We start from the raw sequence: 21051 nt of genomic DNA, 5'->3' as shown, positions 1-21051 counted from the left end.
TCTGCTAATTCACATGCTAGTAACATATATACATGCATATAAGTCAAGTCCAAATGATGGCGATATAGACCTTAATGTGCCAGCAAATTATGCAGGTAGATCATGGTCAATTTGGTATATTGTACTAGCAAACTGCATAGATCCAGACCTGCTGGTGCATTATGTAATGGCAAATCTGGGACTTTGCAGTTTGCTTTTGGACTCAATTGCATACAGTATTTCCCATTTGCGTATGAACTCTATTGCATACAGTAATTCCAGACCTATGTAAGAAGAAAGCTTGTTGACTCAGTTGTCAACGTTCGAGTCTCGGATTTGGCTGATGTGGGTATGTGAGACAGCTTGCCAGTAGCTGCTCGTGGGTCAGTGGTTCTTTCCGGGGTTTTCCTGGGTTCTTCCTCCACCATTAATAGTGGCCGCCATGAACCCTACAACAACAATCAGTTGTCAACAATGTTAAATGTTTGTATTAAGTCTTCTGAAGATCATATAACATTTTTTATCAATTGCTGTTTTCAGTGAATATTTAGACTAATTTAACTTCGTATCTAAGTTTTGTATCCAGATTAAGTTTTGAATAATAAGACTTCATACCTAAGGTTTGTAATCAGATGATGCTAGGAGTTATGGATGCCAAGCATAAACGACCTTTGATTTAGTGAACCAGTCTCCAACAATACCCAGTTAAAGACCACTGAAGCATCATGGATTGGCTCTGTACAGATCCGTCACTAAAATTCCAGTTCTATCACAACCAAGTAGTGGCTGTGGAGACTTTTCATTCCAGGATCCATGTTACACATTTTGTGTTTTTGATGACAATCAGATTGTATGACAAGGCATCACCATGGACAGATTCAAAGTCTTTTTCATTGTCTTGGACTGCCAGCTTCACTGGTAGATCTGTCATTATGTATGCAGTGAGCTCCTTTGTCACCTTTATCACCCAAGTAGGAATATGTGCATTCACAAGCACCATAGTTTTTTTTCTCCATCTCAAAATGTGTAAGGAAGACCTAGTCTTATATGCATCCATTGAAGAAGTCCTAATCCTAGTCTTCTGTCATTTGTTTATTCCTGAATTCCTAAATCCATCAGCCTCTTAATCTCGAAAGACCAGCCTTTTATAAGGCACTCATTCTCATTTTCTGTTAAAATCTCCCAGCTGTCCACACGGACATTGCATACCTTGGAGGGTCGAATATTCTTCAACTTCATTTTGATGGCTATAGTTTGGCACTCTTAGCTTTAGCCAAGACATCTCCATTGAGAAACCTACTTCATCCATTTATCACCAGCTTCCAGAATGAGTTCAATTCCCATCCGTGTCCATGGCACCAAATTACCATTGAAATACCCATCTCAGACTGCAACCAGTCTTACAACTTCTTATCCCACGGAAGGCTTGGAACAGACTAACATGAAGCAAACCCTGTGCGTATCCAGCATCCTAGTGTCCAGTTCTTATTTTTTCAGTCTCTTTATCACATACTAGGATAGCTTCATCACTCAAAATGCATCATTCTTATCAATTACCATAATGGGTCTCCATATCAAGTTTGGCAACCCTGTCTTGTGAATGAGGGTTTTCTTTGCTATAATCGCCCATTAGACCTACATGAAAAAGACATTCTGTACAAAAAATGTCAGCTGTGATCCAGCACATATTTATGTCATTCCTACTATCTTCTTATCGTAGACTTACTTTTTCTGTCTCAGCATATCTGGGCCCCTAGTGTCGAATGGACATACCAAGAATGTTTTTTAGTGCCATTCAGAAGGTAGGTTTTAGTCAGCTGTAACCTCAAGCATGCATACATTTATATTACCGACCTCAGATCTTCCAAACATTTATGAAGTTCACATGCTTTGATTCTGTGTACCAAATCATTACACTTCTTTAGTCTGAATCTTGGCACCTGGGCTTTCATGTGTATCATGGACTGAACCATGTCACACTTCATTCTTTAACAGGACAAGTTGAGTAATTTTATGTAGCAAGAACTCCCTTGTTTTACTCTTGCTTCACCTTAGATTTCTTTCCAAGAAGTACATAATTATCGAATAAGCCCATTTAGTGCCAGTGCAATAGGAGCAAAATGCCTAGTCCAGGGATAAACTGGTCGATGGTACAAAGCCAATCTTGGAAATCACAAACTGTACAAATGCCAACACAACATGTTGTGGTTCAAACCTTCTGCCCTTGTTTCAATAAGTGAGTATTAGTTTGCTTTCTCAGAAATGATCAGTATCCAGGAGGTAAATGCATTTTGATCATAGTAGTATATGACTTATCCAACAACACTTCTGTCACCAATCAGATCACATGAGAAAGCAATGTAGGACAAATTCCCTAGGCCTTGGCCTTCTTGAGTGGAGTTTTCTCAGGTGACATTATCATTAACAAATCCTCACCCAAGTCCATCACATCCCAGGCAGACTGTGTCCTAGCAGACTTTCTGTTCTGACATAATCAGCTGTTACACTATGGATTGGCTCATTGCTGATAGCCATTAGTTTATCTGCAGCAGTATGTGTTGGCCTCTTGTGGACACCAATGGATAGGACATCAGGCTCCCAATTTTCACCTTGCTAACTTAAGATGAGAAAGCTGAGGCATGTAAGACCCTTTCTAGAACTGGATAGATATGGCCCCTCTGATACCCAAAACTCTGTAGAAAGGGAGTGAATTTGAGTGCTGAATAATTCAAAGTACACCCATCAAGTTGGATAAATGGATAAATCATGAATCAATGACCATATCAGCCTAGTTAAAAGTCTAGCATTCTCCACACCTGCTGAAATGGCTGTGCATGCAGGTTTTCAGGCATGTTGCACTCTCAATAACTCACATCAAAACAACCCTAAAAAAAAAATGGTTCTCCACAAAAAGGGTGGATGGAAATCTTCAAGCTAGATAGCTCACCATTTTGAAAGCATGTGAGTGAAAACTGCGAGTGTTCTTTCATTGGTGTGAACACAAGAACATCTGTCTCTGTTAGTACCATAAATAGCAACCTTCTTCCTATGACTTGAGTAGATGAAGTTAGCCCTCATCACTACTAAGGCTACTATTCTACAGATATGTATTAGCATCATGAAAAAGAGGCAGCTGTAGTCCAGACCATTTTGTGAGCTTTATCTTTGATCAGTTGTCCAGAGTCCTCATTATGTGCCACAGTTACTTGTATTTTAGTCACTTTGACTTTGACACACAATGGTGAAACTTATCCTTGAAGCACTCTTCGCAGATGACTGTGCTCTCATGGCACACACAGAAGCAGATGATCGTTACTTGATTTGCAGAAGCCTCAAGACTCTTCTGACTCACTATCAGTCTGAACAAGACAGAGGTACTTCACCAACTTGTCGCAGGCACCATAGATCCCCCCCCCCAACAGATTTCGTCTATTGAAGACACCCAACTGAAAGCTGTCGATCACTTCAGGTACCTTGGAAGCATCATATCTGTATTTTAGTCACTTTGACTTTGACACACAATGGTGAAACTTATCCTTGAAGCACTCTTCGCAGATGACTGTGCTCTCATGGCACACACAGAAGCAGATCATCGTTACTTGATTTGCAGAAGCCTCAAGACTCTTCTGACTCACTATCAGTCTGAACAAGACAGATGTACTTCACCAACTTGTCCCAGGCACCATAGATCCCTACCCCCCGATTTCATCTATCGAAGACACCCAACTGAAAGCTGTCGATCACTTCAGGTACCTTGGAAGCATCATATCTTCCGATGGATCGCCAGACAAAGAGATGATGGCATTCATCAGCAGTGCCAGTCAATCATTAGGATGTCTCCACTCTCATGTGTTGAATCACAGGAATATCAAACTGTCCACAAAGATAAAGGTATATAAAGCAGTTGTGCTGACAAGCCTCCTATATGGATGTGAGACCTGGACAACATGCAAGATGGATATCAAGCAACTTAAGCACTTTCACATGAGAGCCCTGTGCTGGGTTATGGGCATCAGATGGCAAGAGAGGGTGACAAACCTAGAAGTGCTGGATTGAGCAGGCTTAACCAGTACTGAAGCAATGGTCATGAGAGCCCAACTCTGGTGGATGGTTCATGTCATCTGTATGGAGGAGTCTTGAATGCCATGTCAGATGTTGTATGGAGCTCTACCTAGTGGACACAGAAAAATTGGTCGCTCAAAGAAAAGATTCAAAGACTCCATCAAGGACAGTCTGAGATGCTGCTCCATATCTGTGACAAACCTAGAGTCCTGCACCATGGATAAACATAGCTAGCATGCAGCTGTTAGTAATGTGTGCAAAACCTTTGAGGATGCCTACAGAAAGAAAGGAAGTTTCTGATGCCAGGGAACGCAGGAAGGCCTCAGCATCAATAACCAACCCATGCCTCCAGTGTACACATTGCTCCAGGACATGTGCATCTTGTATCAGACTCATCAGCACATGAGGACCCATCAGCGAAAAGCATCGCAGGATTGACTTCATCGAGCCACAATGGTCAACCAACATGATAATAAAAAACATAACTTTTGTCACTTTGATGACAGCAAAGTTAGTGACATACCATATTAACATGCTTTTAATACAAGTCCAACTGCAAACTGCAGTGACCAAAAACTGCCATCACATAATGCACCAGCAGATCTGATTCTATGCAGTTTTTTTAAGCAGTAATCAATAGAACAATGTCGACCCTGATCTGCAGCGCAATATCTTACAGCAGATCAGGATGTATGTAGAGTACAGTTGGGCTCAACATGTAGATGGGTATATACATGTAGTGTACAGTTGGACTCAACATATAGATGGGTATATACAGTAATGCCTTATCATTCAACAGTTGGCAGTTTCACTAGTATGATGATTCAGTTTCATTCATGATGCTGTCTTCCATAATTGCCAATAACAGATTCCAGCTCATGAGAAACCAGTCCTTTGTCTTGACTCTTGATGGGACTGTTTATCACAGGGACATCTACAGGAAGTGGTACTCGTAATGAAATCAGCTGAATTTCACTTATTATTACAACTATGAAAAGGAATTGAGTATGTTCCCACTCTGACTTTGTCATCCCAAATGAGTAGGATATTCACTCAGCCTTAAACGAGCAAACTTAAATTTATTAACATATTTTTTAAAAAGAACAATGTGAAGTCTGCCAATTTTCATAAGTTTGTGCTTCCAGTCACATGGTATATTGTTTTTGCATCCTTTAAAATCTGTGAATTTTTGCTAACCTTTCATCGCAAGGCCTTAGCTGGATATAATGGGATCTATATCTATGATACACCAGGCAGCTTGTAGTTCCCAAGTTGTTTAGTGGCTTTTCAGTGTCATAGGTGGCTTGTTTAAGTTGTATTTCTGGGAGTGATAATTTATTTCTCATAACCACATCCATACACATTGATCCTGTGGTAACCATAATCAATTCCTCACATCATGTGAGATACACATATTTGAAGGAACCAGTTGTTTCAGAAAAATATGTATCTTCAGTAATATTTGCTTGATCATAATATGAACACACACACAACCCATGCCTACCCTGATGTTACATTTCTGGAAGAGTAAGCACATCTGCTCCAGTAGAAACTGATGGTTGATGGGATTAACCACTATTCCTTCAGAACAAGGGGAGATGACTCTTGTCTGACGTCTGGCTTGACAAGCAGACTGTAGGTTAGCACTTTTAACGCTATAAAAGGTTAAGATCGAGATCAGCTCCATTTTTAGCTTGGGAAAGCTATTTATAGGGTAATGGATGTACTCCATTTATAGCTTGGAAAGCTGATTTGTGGGGTAATGGATGTACTCTATTTTCAGCTTAGGGAAAGCTGATTGATGAGGTAGTGTATATACTCCAATTTTAACTTGGGAAAGCTGATTTGTGGGGTAATGGATATACTCCAATTTTAACTTGGGAAAGCTGATTTGTGGGGTAATGATATACTCCAATTTTAACTTGGGAAAGTTGATTTGTGGGGTAGTGGATGTGCTCTATTTTTAGCTTGGGGAAAACTGATTCATGTGATAGTGGATGTACTCTTTTTTTGGTGTGAGGTAGTGGAAGTAATCCTAATGTGTTATGATCTGTTAAAATATTTCCTTTAAAAATATTTTTCTGCAAAATTGTCATTTTGAAGGCTGTACAGATGATGACAGGTGTTCTTTCTTAAAAACTAGCATGAACGGTCTTCTTAGGATAACATAACATGTTTATTCACTGGAGGGAAAAAAATATCAGAAGAGGTGGAAGATTATTAGAGAAAACACTAACAGTTAATAGGTGAGACTAAACTCAAATGATAGCAAGAGTCAGAACAGAAAATACCATTGGGTAGACCTTATATGGTACATTCAGTAATCAGGCAGGTGCTTGTACATTATTATTAATAAAATTTGTGGCAACTACTTAAACAATTATAGTAATAGTAATGATAATAGTAATTGCCATAGTAGTATTAGTAAGATAATAATAATAATAATAATAATAAAACAAAAATTTATTATTTTTGTTATTGTTATTATTATTATTATTATTATTATTATTGATATTTATCAGAATAGTAAGCTAGTTATAGATGTTAATTTTGTCTGAATCAATTATTTGATGAATGATTTTTGGTGGCATTTACTTGAAAGGACATTTTATTTAGTTTTGGTACCAGTTTCAGAACAATTGAGATAATTTTTAGGATTTTGAAAAAAGAGACAAATTTATATATGTAAAGGTAAAAGAGCAGATTTATTACATTTAATTTTTTTTTGTTCTGTTCACATTTCAAGCATTTATAAAAGACAGAGATTACATAGCATTTTCAAACCAGAATGAATATAGATTTTCATTAGTATGCTTGATTTTAACTGTATCCAACAGTTGATTAGAAAATGTAAATGTCAAGCAAAGATTGACTTCATTTTAATAACAGTAAGTTTAAAATCCCTTTTACCATTGCTTCATGTTCTTTCCAAATTCTTTGCATGCATTCCTGAACCAAGCACTATATATTAACACCTATCACATCTCAGACTTAACCTGCTTTCCTTGCAGGCTTTCTGATCTACTTTTCCTATGGTATATGCCACAGCTCTGAAGCCAAACCACGTTCAGTACCATTTGAATTAGAACAGGAAGCCAGTCAAGTCCATGAAGAAGAAGGGAAATAAAGAAAAATTGATACAACTATTACTATGTTATTTTATACCAGTGTTAAATAAGTTCATGTCCTAATATTTATTTTTTATACAATGACATCTAATGTGCAAGTCACAAAATATAACAGTGCTTCCAAATTTGCACTTTTTTTATTTAAAAACTTATGATTGTTTTCTCATATAATAATTTGTATTGTTCATATGTCCATCTTTCATAAGAGATGTATAATAGTTTTTCTTATAAAATGGGAAACAATGTAAGATCCTATATGAATGTATATTTTTATATTAATTTTACTTATATGTTAATGAAAATGTTAAAAAATCTTGTATTTTAGATATTTATTAATTTTACTTTGATTTTTATAAGATTATTTATATAATGGTTACTGGTAATTTTCTAAGGCAATAACTTTGATATTTGATGTAAGTTTTTGAGAATAATTTTTTTCTTCAGTTTTAGAAAAAAATGTTTCCTTTTAATGGACTGATATGGAATATTTCTAATTAATGTCAAAAGAATATGACAGTATTGAGAATCTGACTTAGCTTTGGTACAAAAGCTTTCCAATTTTACATATACAGCAGTGCATGATTTTAATCTGTTCTATTTTTTTTTGTTGAATGTCTTGTATTCTTACAGCAGATTTCCTGTTTTCTCATTCCCAATATTTTGGAAGAAAATGTTGGGATTATGTTAATCTGCCCATGCATTCATGCGTGATACAGTGCAACTGTTTCTAAATTGCTTAAGAAAGAGAACAGAAACTTTAGAATATGATCAGGTGTAGTCTTCATATGTGCACAGTGAATTTTAAACTATTCCTTGGTGCAAGTAGGCATTTTGGATGCTTTTGCATGATGCCATTTTTCTGAATATCTAGACCAGCTATTGTTCCAGACAGGGTGACATACAGTAGGTAACCAGTATTCCAGATTATCATTAGAAGAGTTATGGCCCTTGATACTCCTAACGTTGATTTTATTTTTGGTGGCAGAGCATACTTTACCAAGAAATTTTAAACAAATTCACTGTACACATTTATATTGATAAAACGTGAATAATCTTGACTTCCAGGATTCCATCGCATGAAGAGTTATAGCCCAAGACTGCTCATCGTCTAACTTTGCATTCCAAAACCTCTGTTTAAAGCCCTTCTGAGTGGATTATAGTTATTGGGCCCTGTGCAATATTCCCGTTGCTAATGTCTTTAGTTGGTTCTACGATTAATGCATGAAAAGTTAATGATAAGAATGATAACATTATCAATTTGGATACGCATTTTTCTCTTTCTTTAACTATTGTTAATTTATGAAATATTAGTGATGAAATGATAATATTATGTCATTTTAATACAAATTTGCATAATTCTCTTTCTTTTTCTCTTTCTTTCCTCCTTTCCTTTTTTCTTTGTTTCTACATTTTCTCATCAAGCTGATTAAAATTAGATCTCAACTGTCCTACATAAAGAACTGGCAGCTTAGGGGTAATGTTCTGTTGACCTGTGTCATTACCATGATGACTAAGTTTATCAGCCAGTCAGATGAAGTCTTATATCTTCACATTTGGGAGACTGAGTAGTATGGCTAAAGAGCATCTATATGTGCTGAACAATTTGATTTACTTTCACATTTTTGAAAGCTGCATTTTCATTGGATAATTCAAAGGTCATCAAAACACAACCCCTAAGTGGCATCTGCTCTTCACTTAGGACATTGGTGATATGATTTTAGTTGGATTGTTTTATCTTTGAAATTTAAATATGTAAGTCTAGTTTATATTTCTTCTATATTCATTATAGATCTGTACAAATATCAATCAATGTAAATCAAAAATTTAAAACCATTCAAAGATTTCTCACCTTTCTTGATCCTGCAAAAGGAAGTTCTATAATAATTTCATATTTTTGTAACTTAAAAGAATGGTTATGGATAGTGTTTATTTAGGTGAATGAAGTACAATGTTAACCATTGCTAATTTTTGCCATTTATCATATTTGCAAGTCACTATGTGGTCATTCACCCATGACTTTGATAAGATTTCCTTGTTTTTCATGAATATTCATAAATCTTATTAACTATCATTGTCAGCCCAAGTAAAATTTTAACAGAAGGTTGACCTGGTGTGACATTTTATGTTGACTGAGTGAGTTGATCAGAATTTCACTTTTAAACAGCCATCTAATCAATTGATAAGACATCATTTCCATGTACGTACAAGACTTATTTGATTGGCTAATTGTATGTACTAGAGTTATTTGATTGGCTAATTGTATGTACAAGAGTTATTTGATTGGCTAATTGATGATGTCATTTGGCTTAGGCATGTTCATGAAACATGAGGACTTTCTGTCATGGGCAGTGATAGGTAAAAAGAAAGTATAGCAGATTTTCAGTCATGGCTTATGACAATTGTATTTATTGTTGATCACTTATCAGTTTGTAATTATTGTTATTGAAAAACATTCACGACATATCAAAACATTGACTTTCATTTTTTGTTATCTCAGGATTTTTGTGTTAGGGTAATTGTGTTCCCTACAGCGCATTTGTCCCTTTCTCGCTCCATCTCACTGCACCTACAGTAATGAGTGGAAACGTAAAAAACTATACTATTTTGTCATGATAACCATTATTTCTGGTACTCTCCATGAGGTAATTCGATATGTGTCAAGAGACCAAGTATAAAAAAAACTTAAATTAAGTTTTTTCAGAAATCATTTTACAGTTGCAAAAGTTAATATTGTGTAAATATTTTCATTTTGATTATAAATTTGTGTAGTATTTAAAAAATACTTCACATTTTTGTTGACACTCAAATTTATAAATTGGGTAGAGGTCCTGTCCTTTCTACAAAAGAATAATTTTTCATTTGATAGTTAATTTTCTTGATGTAGCAAACACAGAATTTATCATAATTAGTATGTATGCCATGAAATATTTTTAATATACAGCATGCAGTTAAAACAGACAAATTCTACAGTGTCATGGATTTGAGGTTCAAACCTAGGGTCACTGATGGATAGTGGGTGGTTGATACAAATGTAATAAAGCACAGTTAGATTGTATGCTAATTTATAAATTTTGTTAAGATTTTTCATTTGAATCAAAAGGTAAAATAAATATGTTACTGTCATTAAACTGTTTGATTTATGCTTTAGTGGAAGTGATATCTCAGATCAAGATATTTTGGCTTGGATACATTTTTCACTAGCGCCATGTCTGAGGCATGGTGTTCATTCTCTTCTGTCAAATATGTTAGCATTGTTAATAACAGTAACACATGTGTTGTCTTACAATAAAGTAGCAGCAAATTATTGATTGACAGGCCATTTGTTAAGTTTATCTGGCAAGGGAGGCAACTCAATTTAGGTAAGTTGGTATAACTTATAGTAGCTATTTGCTTTTAGGATATTGTTATGCTGATGGAATTGATTTGAAACAATATTAGAAAATGCATTTAAAAGGAAATAATCTCAATATTCCATCTAATGACATACAAAAAAGGGGCCATCCATTTAGTACGTGCACATGGAGGGGGGTTAACCCAAATGTATACGCTTTCGTATGGAGGGTATACTGATATATATGCATTGGAACGGGGGGGGGGGGTACCTTGATAATAATTTGTCTATTATGTAACCTGTTCAACTGGGTTCAGTTGGCATTTGAATTTTAGCAGACACTAGAATTTTTAAAAAAAGTTACACAGCTTATTTCTTTGATGCAACCAGACATTCAGCATTAGTGGACTATCTCACATTAATATTATTAATCCTTGATCATTTCTCTGTGGATTAAATTTAGGCTGTTCTATAGAATTCGGGGTGGGGTGGTGCGTTAAGCATTTGTGTGCAGGTGGGGGGTATAAAAAAGGAAGCATGTGTACAGGGAGTGGGAGAGGGGTCAAGCTTTGCCAGATTTTTGCGTGCATACTAAATGGATGGCCCCAGAAGAAATATAAAATAGTATTATACAGATTATTTAGAACAGCATATTTATGATAGTAAAAAAGCCAAGGCTTGTCAGTGCGAGTCTCTGTGTATCATGTTTCTGGGTATGTGAGTGTGAGTCTCGATGTGTTAGCATTTGTTGCTTCTTTCAGCAATGAACATTGACCAGTAACCAGCAGAGTTCTTTCTAATCTGAAAAAGAGAGTGTCATAACTATTTATGTATTTTCTTATCAAGAAACTTTAGGAATTCTAGTGAAAAATGGAAAGAAAGGTGAAAGCACAATTTCACATTCCGTGCAAGTGAATAATGTTTAGATCAAAAGACCATATAATAAATCTGGGTCAGCTGCAACCACAGTTGATGGAGCATCCTGACCATAGAAGTCATTCAGTTTGGTATTAGTAATGTTGCTCAGTTTTCCAATATGGCTACCATTAGAAAAAATAGAAATTCCTGTCAAAGGCTTTTTTCCAATATAGCTACCATTACTACAAATAGAAATTCCTTTCACAGGCTTTTTTTCCAGAACAGGTCAACATAATTATATGAAATTTGAAATGAAGCATTTTGGTTTGAAGATACTTAAATTTTTACAACTTTTGATGATTTGCCTTGAAATATTTCTGAATATACTAATAACAAAGAATGTGTCTGACTATCTTTCATGACCAATAAAAAGACTTTTAAAAGAAAGTGTCCTATATACTTGGATTTCTTGACTGTATGTCCTTGCATTTGGCTGTAAGGCTGATATCTCCTGGATGATCCAACTACTTTTCATAACCAATAAGGGCTTAATTGTAATCAGTGCGAGTCTGTGCATATCTGTAGGAAAGGTTTGACTGTATTTGTATTATGTTGCTTGCACAAGAAGTTCATCCAGCTTGTACAAAATTTTAAGTACATATCAAACATAAGTAACTATTAGATTGCCTGCCTATTTGTTTTCTATGTGGAAATACTTGATTTACTGCCTATTTGACTTGTAGATGGAAATACTTGATTTACTGCCTATTTGACTTGTAGATGGAAATACTTGATTTACTATTTGACTTGTAGATGGAAATACTTGATTTACTGCCTATTTGACTTGTATATGGAAATACTTGATTTACTGCCTATTTGACTTGTATATGGAAATACTTGATGTACTGCCTATTTAGCCGAGTGGTCTAAAGCGCTCTACGTTACGGATCACTGCCATCTCACCTCTGTCTGCGGCGGTTCGAGTCTAAGATTCAGCCAATGTGGGTATGTGAGAAAGCTTGCCAGTAGCTTCTCGTGGGTTGTTGGTTCTTTCCGGGGTTTTCCCGGGTTCTTCCTCCACCATTAATACTGGCCGCCATGTATAGCCTATTGTGTGCTGAAAAATGGCGTTAAACCCCACAACAACAACAACAACTGCCTATTTAATTTGTACATGGAAATACTTGATTTACTGCCTATTTGACTTGTAGATGGAAATACCTGGTTTACTGCCTATTTGACTTGTAGATGGAAATACTTGATTTACTGCCTATTTGACTTGTAGATGGAAATACTTGATTTACTATTTGACTTGTATATGGAAATAATTGATTTACTGACTATTTGACTTGTAGATGGAAATACTTAATTTACTGCCTATTTGACTTGTATATGGAAATACTTGGTTTACTGCCTATTTGACTTGTAGATGGAAATGCTTGATTTACTGCCTATTTGACTTGTAGATGGAAATACTTGATTTACTATTTGACTTGTAGATGGAAATACTTGATTTACTATTTGACTTGTAGATGGAAATACTTGATTTACTGCCTATTTGACTTGTATATGGAAATACTTGATTTACTGCCTATTTGACTTGTATATGGAAATACCTGATTTACTGCATATTTAATTTGTACATGGAAATATTTGATTTACTGCCTGTTTGATCTGTAAATGGAAATACTTGATTACCTGCCTATTGAACTTGTATATGGAAATATTTGATTTACTGCCTATTTAATTTGTGTACGGAAATATTTGATTTACTGCCTATTTGATTTGTAAATGGAAATACTTGATTACCTGCCTGTTTGACTTATATATGGAAATACCTGAGGCTGCCTATTTTATTTGTATATGGTTATGATATAATTTTTACACTGAAGCACATTTCAAGCATGACACTTTCTTGGTGATGTGTATGAAAGAATGATAAATTTAACTGTGTCCTGTTCACTCTGGATGTAGTAGTAAACAGATCTTTGAGTGGACACCTGATGGGTCAATTATATGCCTGGTTGTTTTGATTATAAGTCAGGTCAGGCCATTGATTCATATAGATAATACTGTCCTGCTGTCTTTTATTGAGAGGAACTAGTTATCAGTGACTGAGTTTGAAGTTTTACAGCTTTTACTTTGAGAAGTGTACTAATTCATATCTATCGAAATCTGTTTAGTGGCAGTCGTCTATTCAATTGAAATCTATTTTATTGAAACCTGTCTTGTGGCAACTGTATTCTATTGAAATCTGTCTAGTGGCAGCTGTGTGTGTTTGTGTTTTTAGATTTTAATGTAGTTTAATAATTTGAGTCAAATCTCAATGATATCTGCAATGCGATAGTATATAGTGATGTCTATCATTAGGGCATCATGCCGCAGACCTGTAACATCATGTCCAAGCCAGTCACATTATATTGACATCAGGACCACCAGTCCTGCTGAGCAAGGCAGATGCTAGTACCATTTTTATGTCTTTGGTATGACTTGGCCAGGAATCGAATCCATGACCTCTCGCATCTGAGGCAGACACTCTAACCACATAGGCCATTAGAGCAGTCTATTAAAATCTGTCTATTCTGTTTAAATCTGTCTAGTGACAGCTGTCTATTCTACTGAAATCTATCTAGTGCCAGCTGTCTATTCTATTGAAATCTGTCTAGTACCAGCTGTCTATTCTATTGTAATCTGCCTAGTTGCAGCTGTCTATTCTGCTTTCTCTTCTTTTTTCTTTGTATATGTTTAACTCACTGATTTTATTTCCTCTTAATCATAAGGTGTATTGAAATCAATGTACATGACCCTGACACACAACAAAGAATCACTTGACAGACTACAAGATGAATGCTACATCAACTGACATATTTACAAAATGGAGCATCTAATTATTTACAACAGTATAAATGTCTTTAGATATATCAGAATTGATATTGCTTCGCTTTCTATGCCACTGCCATGCTTTAAACATTTACACAATATTAGTAATGATATATAATGTAAGTACACAGAGCATCCGTTGCAATTAGTAAAGACATTGATTTTTTGGTATTTTTGTGGAGTATATTTGAGATTACTGCTAAAATTATTTCTAATGTTGACATGTTGACAACATATAAATATATGAGATAATGTGTAACTAGCATTAAACATGCTGTGTGTGTGTGTGTGTGTATATATATATATATATTTATATATAGACATGTAATCTAGTAAAAGTAGATTACTTATCAGTAACTGTATACTTCATTTCAACACTGATATATTTTGAACAATTTTAGCAAAAGTAAAAAACATAACAGTATGTCTATTTTTCAATATGTCTGTCTGTATGTATGCATGCATGCATGTATATATGTGTCAGTTTGTCATATTCTGTATCAGAGTTTTTGTAACCTTTTATTACTTTTCATTCTATATTTTCAGGATTTGTGATTTATTTTGGATATGGGATACGCAATAGTTCTGAGGGCATGCAGAAACCTTTGTTTAATCATCCACATAGGGATGAATCAGATGCATCCATTACGGACCTTACTGACGGACCTATAAATGAGAATAGCAAACCACTTCGTCCAAAACTTTATCATTAGCTTATCTGGAATAATAGGATATCTTTTAGCTGTCTCTTTTTCTCACTTCTCATAAATTCTGATGTCTCTCCTTAGGGAGAACTAAAAACTAGTTAGGCATTGTGGATGCCGTATTTGTGGAGACTTTAAATTAATGGTGCAACCTTGTAATGTGCTCATGTTTTTAAACAAGATTAAGGCAATATGGTTGCCAATAGTAATCAATATGGATGCCAGCAGTAAGCAATATGGAGACCAATAGTAATCAATATGGATGCCAATAATAATAATGCAATATGGATGCCAGCAGTAAGCAATATGGAGACCAATAGTAATCATTATGGATGCCAATAGTAATCAATATGGAGACCAATAGTAATCAATATGGAGACCAATATTAATTCAATATGGATGCCAATATTAAGGCAGTATGGATGCCATATTTGTAGAGACAGAATAAAATAGGCAAATACTGTAATGGGAAGGAAAAAATAAAATGTCCACAACCTTATAATGTACTTCTTGTGTCTTTCTTTATTACAAATGAAAACAAAAGACCTAAAAGGGATTTTGTATTAAATACAGCAAAAAGTTGTCTGCAATTTACAGACATGAATAAAATTATAAATATTATAGATATACATAAAATATATGCCTAATTTTAAATCTTGTCTTGTGAAAGACTGATCATTGTCTTGATTTTTCACATTTCTTTCAGCATTATCTCAATACTGAAAATACATAGATCAAGTCAGAGAATAATAGTCTGTAAAGTCATAAATTTTCATTTATTAAGCACTTATATTTACGAGGGATTTTATAACATTTTTTTAAAAATCCCGTAACCCTTCTAAATGAACTGGCATTCCGAACATTCAGTAAAACAAATATATCAAAATGGAATCATATAGTGGGATCATGTGGATTGCAGAAAAGCCCACAATGAACTTTATAAATATTATGAATACGGAATTCACTATGATATATTCTAAAAACAAATGCATAATTTCGTGTTTAGGGAAGATAGGGTGATGATAAAACAAAATCTTTTTGGGTGAACACAGAAATAAAATAGCTTTTCGATCCCACTTTTGGGTATGAATCAAATTTTTTTATAGTAAACCTGCTCAAGTATATGACATCACTTACAACACGGTTAATGTTTTATGTCTCTAGTGAATAGCTCATTGTGAGGGAAGATCGATTGTATGACTCAGAGTTGTAATTTTCATGAAAACCTTGAACTTAACAGATAATGTTATGTACTTGAAGCATTAACTAAATAAAATGTGACCTTTATATAAAAACACTCCTCCCCCAAATAAACAAACAAATAAAACTAAAGACAAAGAGCAGCTGCAACAACAACAATAGAATTATGGAGAATAGGCTATTGTCATATTTTTTAAATTTGTTCCCTAATTGGCAAATTAAAAATTGTTCACCTGAAATCAATTGATTTTCGGTGACCAATGAAAAGAAGCCATATCATATACATTGTAGTCCGATAAATCACCCCACCCTCCCAAAATATGTGCTAATACTGATGGATGATATCAATATCATCACAGGGGAGGGGTTGATTTATTGGCCTATATACACTGCTGTGAGAGATTCAAGCATCATCATGTACATTATTCGAACAGATTCAAACCTAATATACAAGGCTGTGACAGATTCAAACCTAACATACAAGGCTGTGACAGATTCAAACCTTATCACATATATAACTGTGACCAGTTAAATCCTTATAATATACATTGCTGTGACAGAATCAAATATTCGTGGTAGTAAGTCAAAGGATACCCATTAATTAAGTCTTATCGCATACATTGCTGCGACACATTCAAAACATTAATGCTAGTAAGTCGAAGGAAGTCCATTAATTAAGTCTTATCGCATAAATTGCTGTGACTATTCAAAACATTTGTGCTAGTAAGTCGAAGGAAGTCCATTAATTAAGACTTACTGTATACATTGCTGCGACTATTAAAAAAATGAATGCTAGCAAGTCTAAGGAAGTCTATTAATTGAGTCTTATCGCATGCATTGCTGTGACATATTCAAAACATTAATGCTAATAAGTCGAAGGAAGTCCATTAATTAAGTCTTATCGCATACATTGATGTGACACATTCAAAACATTAATGCTAGTGAGTTGAAGGAAGTCCATTAGTTAAGACTTACCGTATACATTGCTGTGACATATTCGAAACATTAATACTAATAAGTCGAAGGAAGTCCATTAATTAAGTCTTACTGTATCCATTGTTGTGACATATTCAAAACATTAATGCTAGTATCTCGAACTAAGTCCATTAATTAAGTGTTATCACATACATTGCTGTGACATATTCAAAACCATTAACGCTAGTAAGTCAAAGGAAGTCCAGTTATTAAATAATGCATGCATTCGTTTTTGTGCCTTGTATTAAGAAGTGGGATAAATAAAAGAAAAGAAACTCTTATACAGGAAGAGAAAGAACAGAGCAGAAAACTCAGTATGTTCGGATTAAAGGGAAATCAAAAGATGCATCCATAAGCAAAACTAGATGCGAAATACCAATCCTTTAAAATGACTTAACACGTACATGTCAGATATGACCAAAATGGATATAAAAGGATGCAGTCCTTGAGAAATGACATGCATCTTTACTTCAATAATTGTTAATATATCCAACAAGATATCAGGTATATATCAGAGGAACACAAATGCAATCATATTGACGGGCTGAAAGCTTTTGCTATTAATCATAATTTGTTTTGTTTGTTTTTTGTGTTGTTGTTTTTTTTGTTTTTTTTATATAAAGTTTTTATAAAAAAATTTCATACCAGTAAGTGGTAATGGGTATGCAAACACAGACAAGGAGATGCAGTTCTTATTATAGTCCCTGTTTCCTCTGACCCTTCCCACCCCATTTCTTTTCTGATTTGGACATTTATGTACACTATTATCCAAACATCAGAACTGGGGTGTGAAGGGTCAGAAGACACTAGGATTATTCTTATAATTGTAACCTAGTGTAAAACGTCGCCCTCTTAGAAAGAGGGGTGGTTAATTGGGTTTGGCTGGCATTATCCAGAGCATGACTTCCCTCGATATTATTGTCTGGCGGGAGTGAAAGAAGAATGGAATTTCAATAGAGAACTGAGTGAGAATACTGGGAAGAAATATAACAATATCAGCCCCTTTGACAAGAAAATAACAAATTTAATCAGAACAAATTAATACTGGAAATTCATATTCAAGTTATATAAGTAGAACGTAACTGGTGTGTCCAATTTGGATTTATTACATCATCATAACAAGAGGTGAAAAGAGCACAATGTCCACGATCGATTGCATCACCTACATTCACTTTGACCGTATATCAACATCTCCTAGTTCATCCTTCCTAAACTCTAGGTTCTGCCCCTTCATGGACTTCCTGGTTCTTTTATTCTGACCTTGTCCTTCTTTCTTTCTTTTCCCGTACTCCTGTCTTCGGACTGTCTCGTCTTCCTCTCCGAAATTGTTCCTTAAGGACAAATTTACCCCATAATTCTGTATACCTTCTGGTTAGAGGCATATACAATTCACTTAATCGTTATTCTGAGCCTGTGGCTATAAACACACCACGTAAAATCTGACTTAGTACAATAGGACATTGACCTTGCTTCCAATGGCAAGCTTTAAATTACCACGTGAACGACTACTAAAGTATTACCGTATTAATTTACATATGCTACTACATGTGCAATTACTATTGCATGAAATTTAAAAGAAATGTAACTCACAGCAGTCCTTAACTACAAGAGTATCCAAGCATTACAAAATCAGATATAATTAGGTATTTATTGTTAACTCAAGATGATCTGTTGCGTTCTAACAACAAAAGAAGTTATTTCATATAACCATATGAAATCCTACACATATGAACATTTGGATCGCATGCAATCAATTCTACCAATGAGCTAATGACTGTATAATTAAAAAGGTAAATTGCATATCAATTATAGCATCAACACTTTCAATGAAATTGAATAAAATACATTGCATTATAACTCTAGCATCAACATATTTCCATGAAATTGAATAAAGCAAGTTGCATAACAACTCTAACATCAACATATTTCCATGAATTGAATAAACGATAATATGGAAACCTAGTCATAGCAAACACATTTTCATAAAACAAACAATCAAATAATAAAATATTACGTGAAAGTAAAATTACGTACCTTGTCCCTGTTTCTTTTTTCTTCCTTCAGGACTTGTGCATCCTAGCACTAATTATGCCTTACACGACGACCAACTGGTCCCTTTTCTTGTTTCACAGGAAAGACATTTCCAGACTAAAGAATTTCGACTAGGGTCGTCACTTTAAAGTCAGATTGCTCTAAAGTGTACGCCCTAATTTATTCTACCCAATCATAAGCAAGGGTCCATAATCTTTCCCAAAGAAATAATTCCTTTCATCAGATTTAGACAGCTCAAAATCTGTGTACGACAGTGCATGACAATTTTCCCTTTGAAAATATGATAAGTGGACATTGGTTCCTACCAAGTGGTTAGGGTTGGTAGCTCAAATGTTTACTTTCTAAGGACCGTGTTAAGATACCCCGGTCAATTTCACTGGGTCTGAATGCTCGTCCTTTGAAGTTTCACTGACATGGGGGGAAGATGAACGACGAAAGGTCAGAGTGACCCTTCACAATGACTTCCTGGCTAAACTGCGATAACTTTAATTGCTAAATGCATTCACCTTTAAAATTATCAGTAATTCAAAATTTGACACTTCACATAGGCCCCTCTTTAAGAGTAAAATCAGGGATTTTGCTCTCCGAATTTTCGAAAACGTGGAATGCTCCGCCTATTTATTATCATACGTAGTTTATATCTCATTTTTTATTGAAGAAAAAACAACCCCAACCCCCCCCAAAGTAAACAAAGAAACATCAGCAGCAATAACTATTGCAAACCAAGTAGTTGCGATCGATAATGGATTTTCAATTATTTTTCTACAAATTGAAATAACGTGAAATTGCAATGCCAGACAGTGAAAGAGAGATGTATATATATTGACGTCCGAGCCGATTTTGTCCAAGCAGGAAACGCTAGCCCTGGTTACGATTGCGCAATTCACACCTGGCTGGCGATTAGATGAAGTAGGTTAGCGAGCTATAAATAGATGCCAGAGAGCAGCCACTCGTGGCCGATAAGTCTTTTACACAAGAAATTTGAATGACTGATATTAATAGCTTTTATAAAAAAATGATTTAGAGATAATACAGAAAAAGATACGATATTATGGACATTTTTACATATTCTCGAAACAGTGAAATACCCAAGCATGGCGTAATAAGGTGTCAAACATTCACGAAACTCGTTATGCAAATATATCTGAATTACGTAGTTTGGTTTACTGTTAATGTACCTTTTTTGTGTATTACTTATTCGCACCCCCCGATTGTTTTTATCACCAACCGACTTTAAAATAAAAGCATAAAATATATAACAAATGCACAAAATTTAGTTATTTCAGTCATCATTTTATAAATTTTAACCTGATTGTCGCCATAAGGACTCACAACTGTCAAGTTGTTGGCATTTTAGAAGCAAACAGTAAGTTTTTGTTAATATGGTCACCATATTTGCCTGGGCGAGTATATACTTTGGAGCAACATCTATAATGAGTTCACCATCTTCAATAATCTCATCAGTTAAGTAAAATTTGGAGTTGCATATTTCTGAACACATGCATTAATTGGTTCCTCTTTAATTTTTGTTCACTTTTTTAAAACAGAAACTGACTTTTCAAATATGGATCACGCCGACACAATTTGTACTGATATGGACTAATCAAAAACCAAAAAAAAGGAACAGTGAGCAGTCTGTCCACTTGTTTATACCTAGAGCTGTGCTCGTTTTTTTTTTTTTTTTTAAATGCCGAGTGGTTGACAGAGTTAGGGACCCTTTGGCAACAATTGGGTTAGAAATTATAAATTGATGAATGAAATGACCGGGTTGTATGTGTTTTTAAATGTCACTGATCCTTTTCTTTTTTTAAAAATCGACAAGAGAAGTACAAACAAGCTTCGAGTGTGCGAATAATATGTGCATCCGGTGTCGATATTGTGT

The 21051-nt window shown here is 34.9% G+C and overlaps 1 protein-coding gene across 2 annotated transcripts in view; it reads left to right on the top strand.

Moving 5' to 3' along the window:
- Positions 1 to 15444, top strand: part of LOC149782289 (high affinity cationic amino acid transporter 1-like) — a 71427-nt gene extending 55983 nt beyond the window's left edge. Inside the window, exon 15 of one of the 2 annotated variants that reach the window (XM_089933669.1) lies at positions 14785 to 15444. In XM_089933669.1, coding sequence (XP_089789795.1) covers positions 14785 to 14951 — 167 coding nt within the window. In that variant the 3' untranslated portion in view covers positions 14952 to 15444. Of the gene's footprint in view, positions 1 to 7052; positions 10298 to 14784 lie in introns of those variants that run through there. The other variant, XM_089933670.1, reaches the window with a different exon arrangement.
- Positions 15445 to 21051: the final 5607 nt, after the last annotated feature.

Source organism: Sinohyriopsis cumingii, chromosome 15 (assembly GCF_028554795.1).
Source record: "Sinohyriopsis cumingii isolate HCF-2022 chromosome 15, ASM2855479v2, whole genome shotgun sequence".
Classification (NCBI taxonomy): domain Eukaryota; kingdom Metazoa; phylum Mollusca; class Bivalvia; order Unionida; family Unionidae; genus Sinohyriopsis; species Sinohyriopsis cumingii.
Note: the sequence above shows the minus strand (reverse complement) of the source record. Positions and strands in the feature narration are given on the sequence as shown.